This window comes from Sorex fumeus, unplaced genomic scaffold (assembly GCF_029834395.1).
Source record: "Sorex fumeus unplaced genomic scaffold, SorFum_2.1 ptg000039l, whole genome shotgun sequence".
NCBI classification, from domain to species: Eukaryota; Metazoa; Chordata; class Mammalia; order Eulipotyphla; family Soricidae; genus Sorex; species Sorex fumeus.
In genome coordinates, this window is record NW_026606096.1 from 27,074,040 (window position 1) to 27,083,517 (window position 9,478).

Consider the following 9,478-nt stretch of genomic DNA (forward strand, 5'->3'; position numbering starts at 1 on the left):
AGAACACCTGAGCACAGAGCCAGGAGTCAGCCTTACAACAGTAGTAACCCAGAGGATGTGTCCTGACGGTGGAACTTTGGAACTCGAGGCACTGAGTCGCCCCAAAGCTCCACTAAATCTCAGAGAACTGAATTCGGGCAGTGGGTGGGCACAGCCAGAGGAGGTGCTGAGCACCCCAGTGCTGAGGCAGGGACACCCTTGGCTCCCAAAGTCAACTCTCCATGTGAGCTCAGGCCCGTGGGGGGAGACTCCATTCCTCTGTCCAGCTCACCAGCCACGGCATTTCCCCCGAGGCTCCCCGAGCACTGTCCCTCGCCCATCTCCCTTCTCGGCGGTCCAGGCCAAGTCTGCAATGCGCACACGCACCCCGGCGGCCAGCGAGAGGAGCCACTCACCTCTTCCCTCGCCTCTCGGAAGGACGAGTGGGACGCCGCCCCTCGCCTGGAAGGGGAGACCTTGGGGGTCCCGTCCTGCTGCCCGAACAGCTCCTCGATGGTCTTCGTGTCGATCTGGTAGTGCTGCTGCTTCCGGGCCGCCAGCGTCCAGATGTTGTTCTTGCCGCGCACCTGCTCCTCGGGGATGGTTTTCCAAAAAAAGCTCCGCAGCCGTTTCTTCTTCCCCAGGTGGCCGTTCACGTGCGAGGTTGGAGGCAGTCCGGGCGGGGGAGGGGGGGCGGGAGGCCCCCCCGGGAGGGGAGGTGGGGGGGGAGGCGCAGGCGAAGGACATGGTGGAGGAGTGGGGGGAGGCGGCGGCGGGGGCGGGGTTTGGCTGATCATGAATCCAGCTGCGGAGGCGGGAGCCCCATTTTCCTTATCGCTGACCAGGGAGACACAGTTCATCACATGCATAGTACTTGGGCCGTCCTCGAGGGGAGGGCGCCAGCATTGGGGGGGACCAGACACTGACGTGACACCAGCTCACACTTTCTCTCCGGCCAGTGTGCAGACAGCGTTGGAGGTCACCCTGCTGGGGGTCATCTTCCAAAACCTGCCAAGGCAAAGACACCTTAGGTCAGGGCAGAAAAATGTCCTCGGATGCAGGGGGCAGGTGGGGACCGAGGGATGGCACAGGGGGAAGGTGGTCGGATCGCCTGCGGTCCGCAGCACCAGACGTGGCCCACCAGAGTCACTCCTGAGCACAGAGCCAGGAATAGCCCCTGAGCACTGCGAGGGAGGGGGAGAGAGAGGGAAGGAGGGAGGGAGAGAGAGAGAGAGAGAGAGAGTGCCTGTGGGAAAGAGAGAGGGAAGGACGAAGAGGAAGAGAAAGGGAGAGAAGAGGAAGGGAAAGGAAGGAAAAGAGAGAAAGAAAAGGAAGAGAGAAAGAAAGTAAAGAGAAAAAGAAAGGAGAGAGATAAAAGAGAGAAAGAAAGAAAAGAAAAAAGGAAGAAGAGAAAAAAGAAAAAGGAAAGAAAGAAAGAAAAAAAGAAAGAGAGAAAAGAAGGAAGGAAGGAAGGAAGGAAAGAAGGAAGGAAGGAAGGAAGGAATGAATCTCACACTGGGAGCAGCTGCCTATAAATGCTGGCCATGAGCCCTTTTAACAAGCTCCCACCCACTGATAAGGCTCAGACATCCCCGGAACCTCCTAGAAGCTCTGCAGGGTCTTTTTCAGTGAATGAATTAGTGTTTTCCTCACTACTGTGTTTGTTGCTCCCCTGCTGGAACCCGCCAGCCCCTCAGGAGGTGGTCCTGAGGCTGACCTGGCCCCTGCCACCTCCAGCCCAGACCTGTCCCCCCGGGGCGGAGCTGTGGGCCAAAGGACACCTTCAAGTCTGGTCAGTGGAAGCCTGGAACATGATAAGATCTGGTCCAGCTCACTGCCCTGGAGTCGGGGCCCAGCTCCTTGCCGCCCTGGGAGATGGGGCTCCCCATCCCAGAGAGAAAAGCACCCTAGAGACGGAGATTAGAGGCGCCCCCGGAGACACGTCATCCCAGGGCCTGGACTTCGGTTTCCTCATCGGGAAGACCAGGAGGTTGGGAAACATTGAGCGGCCTGCGATGCTATCACTCTGCATTCTTGCTGCACGGCTCTTGGGAAACCACCTCACCCTCCCACCTGCCTCTGGTCTACGGCAACGCCTGGTGCAGAGCAGAAGGCCGGAGGCTCACTGCCCAGCGCCCGCCCAAGGCACCGGCTTCCTTTGGGGCCTGTATTGGTGGCTTTGCTCTTTAGAGGCCGGTGTGGGGTGGGGCTGTGGTGGACCTTCTAGGGTAGGGCTCAGCATATCGTCAGCCGTGAGGCCAGGTGCCAGAGGGGACACAATGATCAGAGGTAGCTCAGTTTATGTGGCCTCCTACCCCTACTTCAGAAAAAAATATTTAGTGCCTCCTCTAGAAATTCACTTTTTATGGGGGAGGTAACACCTAGAGGTTCTCAGGGCTTACTCTGCCCAGGGATCACTCCAGGGAGGGCCCCAGAGAGCTTCTGCAGTGCCAGGGATCAAATCCGGGTGGGCTGTGTGCAAGGCAAGGGCCCTGCCTACTGTACTATCTCTCCAGCCCCCAAATTCTACCAAACAGAGCCCCTCTACTGTACCCCCATTGTACAGCTACCACCAGCACTCTTACGGTGCTCCACCATCATTGGAGCACCCCGGGGGGGGGCATCACCAGCTTTGGGAAACACTGCACTGGAGTGAGCACCCCAATTATGTGGATGTCTGAAAAGGGGGTGATCTTCCAAACCAAAAGGTCACATGGAGAGGTTTTCCTTGGGGACCGGCGCAGGGAACACGCATAGGCTTTACTTGTGACAGGCTCTGGGCTGGATCCCTAATTCCTATGGTCTCTTTAACTTCTACATGAACCCCCCCCACCTCCCCACCCCCAACAACTGAAAAAATTTACAGTGGAATTCAAAGGGTAATTTTTTTTTTTGCAGGTTAGTGGGGGTCTCCCAAGCAATGTTCAGGGCACCCAGAGATCACAACCCATGGGGCCTGGCCAACCAATCTGTGACTCAGTGCTAAGGCCCAAGGACACAGAGCTGTTGAGGACCTGTAATATCTGGCTTCAGGGGCCTCCAGGGCTATCCCTGGTGATGCTAGAAGGATCGCGTGGTGCTGGTCCTACATGGGCCCAGACAATCTTACCGGCTCCTGTCCAAGCTCATTTGCACAAATTAACAGCAGCACCGATCACCCAGCTACACTGCTGAACACCACCAACCCAGAGGTGTGAGAGGCTTCACTCCAAACCACCCTAAGGCAGAATCCCCTCAGGAGGAAGAGTGCAGACTCCAGAAACAGATCGCTTCTCCTCACACCACTGCTCGGCAATATCTTAGGCGTTTAGCCTCGGGTGAACGAGGAAGGTTATGGAGCTTCCATTACAGCAGAGCATCTATAATAGAAGGGTACACCTGTTTCATTGGTTTTTGCAAGAACAAACGAGCTAATGCATGACCAGGCCTTCCTTACCAGTCCATAGTTAGCTATTATTAATAACAACTGGTACCACTTGGGTATATGACTTCTCTTTGTTTACCAGGCGTTCCAATTTCTTTAAACTATGTACTGGGGGCTAGGGATGTGTACCTACTGTACTTATTTATGGCCCTGGGCTCAATCCCCAGCATCACAAATACATATGTGTGTGTTTACAGATAAAGTGCTAAGTCACCTTAGCTGCTAGAAACATACCGTGAATATTTTCAGCCTTCATTTTTTTTTAACTTAACAGGTTTGTAGAATTTGTCCTTTTTCAATACTACCAAAAGACTTTTATGTTAAATTACAAAAATATGTTTCTAAGAAACATTGTAATATTTAAGTCCTGTACATCTATGGGTATAAAATAGCATTTTCATTCACTGATGCTGCTGCCTTTCTCCTTTTTACAATTTTTTTTTTATCCATTTTCAAGTGTACAAATCGGCAGCACACAGTACATTCACAGTATTGTATATCATCACCAAGTGGCTAATTCTGTAGAAAGTAAAACTTAAAATATTTATCCAAGCCAACTTACATCTCACTTGAGATGCAACTGGCTTTTAAAAGGAGTTTTCATAATTATCATTAGGGGCATAACTAGGCTGTTTTCATAGTTGGCACCCCTAAAGCAAATGACTCATTGTCAATTACAGTTTATAGTTATATTTGAACTCTTCTTTTTTTCAAGACCGTGCAAGTAATCTTGGCAGTTCGGTCTTACATACTTTAACATACTTCTGTTCATAAAATATCTCATGTGTGGGAGCGTTGCTAATCCTCCAATTCAACTTCCAATTCCAGATATGCTGACTGGCCAATAGATTATCCCTGAGAACAGAGATAAGCTGAGAAAAGTCTCCATCCTAGAAAGCGAGGAACTCATTCAACACTGCCGAGGTATATGCACAGACGTGCCACCGAGGCCGCACAAAACAGACCAAGGGTGAGAAAATCCAACCTGTTTCTTTTCCAAGCCACTTGCTACCCTCCCACACCGAGGAGAAAGGGTGCAAGTCTGCAAGAGCACGGTACAGTATCCAGAAAAGGCCCTGGGAAAGTGTGTCCAGGTAAAATAAGACAGGCAGGGGCTCTGCTTTACTCTGCCTTAGCACACCCCCGGGCCATCCAGAGAGGGAACATGGCTTTTCCAATTTTCAAAGGAAAATTTACAGCGTTGTTTCTGGTATGATGTCTGGCTCTTTTTTTTTCCCAGGGTAACATACAAGGGTCCCAGGCCCCCAACAGCTTGGAATGAATAAGTTCCCCAGCAATGATTAGCTAAGATGCTAATGCTTTCCCCTCTGGCTTCAATGGCGCTTTGAGATGCCTTCCCCAGGCAAAGGATTTCCAGTGTCAATAAGGGGGGTAGGAGAGGGAGCGTGCAGGCTGCATTCTAACCCTTCCTGCCCTGCCTCTGTGCAAGACAGGGAAGTGGAGGGCACACAGGGGCACTGGCTGTGCTCGGATGCAAGTACCTCCTCTCCCTGCAGCCTGGGCAAAGCAGGGGACAGCGCGCTGAAAAGCCCGGCGGCACAGCACCCCCAAAGGGACCCTGGGATGAGCATTGGTGCTGCTGGAAAACATCCCTCTCCCATCCATCTGCCTGGGACACACAAACAGGCTTGTACTTAACATCTCACCTCAGCCTTGTGAGGAAGGAAGCCTTCGAGGACTAACCAACTCTCAGCCCGGGGTAAACGGGGGTGGTGCAGAAAATCTCTGAGGATGACAGCAGCCTGGCAGATACCTCTTCGTCAAGGGCCCTGAGGGCTGAGCAGGGCCCATCAGAGGCAAGTTAAAGAGCCGGGAGGGTGGGGGTGGGGGTGAAATTCAGTTTAGCATCTTCTGACTTGGTAGCACTTTGGTAGAGGAAGCTGGGATGGTGCCCAGAGCCTTTCACTGGTTAGAAATCAAGTCTCAGGGGCCAGGGGGAGAGAGGGCAGGCTAAGGAGCTTGCCCTGCACACAGCTGATCCTAGTTCAACTCCAGCACCTCACATAGTTCCCTGAGCACCACCAGGAGGGATTCTGAAGTGCAAAGCCAAAAGCGCAAAGTCTGAGCACGGCTGGGCGCACCCCCCCCCCACCCCCCAAATATCCAGTCTTAGAATGTTCCTTAGGAGTCTTCCAGGAAGTCCCCTGGTCCTTCCTAGGCTCCGACTGAACAAGTGGTAGGGGCCAAGCCTCCCTGCACGGGAACTGGGTCCTAAGCCCCAGCGCCACCCTGGGCAGCTCGGGAGGGCAGACATAACAGGGGAATCAGCAGCTGGCATGACTCTGCCCTCTGCCACCTGCAGGCCTCTCTGGGGGGAGTGGGAGGCAGGGCCGGGAGCAGGCAGAGGAGGAAAACAAGCACTGGCCGCAGCTCCAAGCCCAGAGCTCTCCCCACTCACCGCGGAGATCAACAGAAACCAAAAGTAAGCACCCAGCGCCAACACACCTTTCCCCTGGATTCCAGGCGCGCACGGGAGATGAGGAGGGCGCAGGAGGGGCCGGCCACACCCCTGTGATGACAAACTGGGACCAGAGCAAGTTGGGTTTGGGGGAGGAGAGGGGCTGGGGAGGCAATTCTATTATTATTGGGGCGGGGGAACCCTGCAGTACTCACGGACTACTCCTGGCTCTGCACTCAGGGTTTACCCCTGAGTGGGGGCCCCAAGACGCATCTGGGGTGCCCGTGCGCCTTGGACAAGACAAGCGCTTAGCCTGACAGCAAATCTACGAAAGAGAATTCCTGTTCTCTTAACTCCCGGGGAGCGGGCTGGTGCCGGCCACCTTAACAAATGCTCTCCTGATTATCAAAAGCGATGACACCCGCACTGGCCGGTGGTGCCTATTCTCAGCCCGCGCGGTGGCGACCGATCTGCAGCGCGACAGCAGCCTTGCAGGGCCGCGGGCAGAGAGACGCGGCGCCGGATCCTCTCTCAAGGTCCCCAGAGCAGAGGCCGGCGGCAAAGGATGCTCTGCCCCGTGGCCCGCCCGTCCCGGGAAGGCAGGGGATGATCTCGGCCAACAGGCTCTGCAAAGCTGCTCTTCAGAGGCCCTGGTGCAATCTGTTCCCCAAAGGTCCGCACGCGCCGCGCGTCCCCCCCCCCGCGCCCTCCGCCCGGACGCCGCTTCCCGCCCGCGCCACTCACCCCGCGCCACCGGCTCGGCCACACAAAAGGCCGCTCGGCCGCGTCCGAGGCTCGGAGGTCGGTTCCGCGTCCGGCGACGGTCAAAGGGAGAAGTCCCCGTGGCGGCGAGCCAGCCCCCAGCGGCGTCCTTATCGGGGCCACGCGGGAGGGGCGGCGAGGGTGGGGGCGCCCTGCGCACCCCAGATAGACGCCCACACGCGCCGCGCGGGCCACCCGGGGTGGGGAGCGGCTACCCGCGGCCGTGCGGGGACAGCGGGGTCCGCAGCGCCCACGCCGGGGAGGCCTTGGCCCGTCCGCTTCCCGGGGATTCCCACCGGCCTCAGGGGGTCGCCCGGCTGCTGGACAAGCCCCGAGGGCCTGCGTCCCCCCTTCCTGGCGGATTCCCCCAAGTGTCGGGGCACACAGTTCCCAACCAGCCGAGGTCCCGGGGAGGGGGTGGCGCGCTCAGCGGGAACGGTGTCTGTGCTGGAAGCGAAAGGGGTTCGCTCCCTCCTCGAGCATCCGCCGCGTCACCCCTCCACGACCAGGGTGGGCGTCCGGGACGCGGGGCGGACCGCACACGACCGCACTGCGGCTGGGCCACGGGCCGCCGCGGAACACCGGGCTCGGGAGCCTCCCGGGGTTTGGTCGGACGCTGCAAACTCCAGGCCGAGAAGACCCCCCCCCGCCCCCCACCTCCGCCGGCAGCCCACCCGCTTCCTCCCACAAACTTCCACAAACGCAGGGCGCAACTTGCAACCCGAACTTGGCACGCGCGGAATCAGCGTGCGAGGACGAGGAAAAAAGCCCCCCCCCTCACTCGCAGTCACCCCACGCCGTGGGTCCGCACCCTCACCCCGCACCCCACCCTATCAGCGCGGGCGGCTCGGGGCCCCAGCGCTGAGCCCGCAGTTGTGCGCTCTCGGACCTGCGGGCATCCCGCGGATCCCGGCGGCTCAGCTAAACCCGCGGCGCCGCCTCCAACCCGGACGCGGCCCCGGCTCCACTTCATTCTCCGGACGCGGGTCCCACACCGGGACCCCGATCGCTGTCCCCTGTGACCGCGGGCAGCGCCGCCACCCACCCAAACCGGCGGAGGGGGGCTGGGGAGGGGGAGCTGGGGCGTGCAGGGGGGGTCTCTCCAGACGTCCCAGGGAAGCGCAGAGGCGGCCGAAACTCTGCGACTCCTCTCGGCGCTGCAGCCCAGGTCCGAGCTGACCGTCCCCTCCCTCCCTCCCCCCACGGTGGTCGGGAGCCGAGGGGCATCGGGCTCCCAGCGCCCGGGCCGGAGCGGCGCGGCTGCCAGCACTCACCCGCGCTCGGTGCTCCCGGGAGTCCCGGCGCCGCGGCCTCCCGGCGGGTCACTGCAGCCCGGGCGGCCCTGGACCGCGAGGGGGCTGGGCGTCGCGGGGCGGAGCGCAGCGGCGGCCTCAGGTAACAAAGCTGCAGACTCGGCTCCCCGCGGCCGCAGCAGAGGCCAACACGCCCTTTCCTGTTCGGCCCCTTCCTCCTCCCACCCGCTCCCACGTCGGCGCTGCGGCTCACCTTCACCTGCGCGGGGCCCTCGGGGGGCCTGGGAGCCGCTGCGGGGCACGGGCGCTCCCGGCTGCCCCCTCCCCCCAAAAAAAGACTGGCGCGGGGCCCGCTGATCGGCCACCCAGGGAAGTTGGGGACGGTGGGAGGGTGGTGGACAGCGCTCTATGAACTGGGAAGGAGAGCCGGAGAGCCGGGGGTCCGAGTGGAACTCTGGAGGCGTCACAAAGACGCCTCTGCAGCCGTCTCCAGGGTCCCCCCCTCGCGGGCGCATCCCCGCGCGCGCGCGTACCCGTGCGCACTCGCACCTCCTCGCGCGCGCGCTCCGCACCCCGGGGTTTCTCTGGGAGCTCTGGGCGGCCCCTCGAGCGCACCGAGCCCGCCTGGCTCGGCCCGCGCTGCCCAGAGGTCAGCTTGTCCCTCGGCCCGGGCAACCGACGGTGGGAACAGAAACTTTCGCGCTGCCTTTAAGTGCAATTCAAACAAGGACCCCTTCCCCCGCCAATGACCGGGGCAGATGCTGTCGTCGGGGTGGGGTGGAAGGACAGTGGAGTCTCCGCGTCTGCATCCCCCTGCCCCCCCCCCCCCCCCACACACACACACACACACTCTCTCCCTGCAGCGCCCCAGAGGCTTTAGATACCGGGCAGAGAGAGAAGAATCCCGAATCGCGGAGCTCAGTTGCGGCCAAATCCGCTGCTCCGACGCCCGGGCGCCCTCTGGGGAATGAAGTCATCTTTACCTTTGACTCCGGCGCCCAGATAACAGACCCGGGCTCTGCTTGGCTTGGAGATTTCCTCCTGGGGGAATGAGGGGGGAGGGGAGCGAGCTCTCCTCGGGATTCCCTCCCTTTGATGCTCTAGGAAGAGCCGCGGTGATTTCGAGAAGGGGGGTGGGGTGGGGGGAGTAACCAAAATAAATTAAAAATGTCCGGGTGGCCACTGGCCCAGTTCCTGGCATTGGACCATACTGACATTCACCACCCAGAGAATGGGATGCGGGAAAGACCCCAGCAAAGCTCCAAGGAGCTGGAAATCGACTGAGAGCTGTCAGCACAGGGCTTGGAGTCCCCCGGAAGGCCCAAGCGGAAGGGCAGTGGCACAAGATTTGGGGGCCTCCCAGTCCTGGTAGCCTACTGCACATGTGTCTTTCAAGCCTTTGTTCCAGCCAGGTCTGCCCCCTGCTCCCAGGGTGCCCCATGAAAGCAATCACTCCTCAAGGGCCAGCCAAGTCCCAGCGCCTGTGCTCAGCGTCCCTTTGGTGTCCCTGCAGCCTTCTGGGCAGCCCCTTCTCTCAGCCCCTCCCATCCCCTCTCTGACCCTCTGACCTTTGAGGATGATAACAGGGGACTCCAACCATCTCTCCAGCAGGATGGTTCAGGTCAGGGGGTTCATCCTGAA

The 9,478-nt window shown here is 59.4% G+C and overlaps 1 protein-coding gene across 3 annotated transcripts in view; it reads right to left on the minus strand.

Annotated features, from left to right (window-relative positions):
- The window catches only part of FHDC1 (FH2 domain containing 1), a 47,022-nt gene extending 38,881 nt beyond the window's left edge, over positions 1–8,141 (minus strand). Inside the window, exons 1-2 of one of the 3 annotated variants that reach the window (XM_056118974.1) lie at positions 8,091–8,141; positions 396–987 (exon numbers count right to left, since the gene is read on the minus strand). In XM_056118974.1, the coding sequence (XP_055974949.1) occupies positions 396–848 (453 nt within the window). In that variant the 5' untranslated portion in view covers positions 849–987; positions 8,091–8,141. Of the gene's footprint in view, positions 1–395; positions 988–6,566; positions 6,903–7,858; positions 8,035–8,090 lie in introns of those variants that run through there. The other 2 variants (XM_056118972.1, XM_056118973.1) reach the window with 2 other exon arrangements.
- Between the last annotated feature and the right edge of the window lie 1,337 nt (positions 8,142–9,478).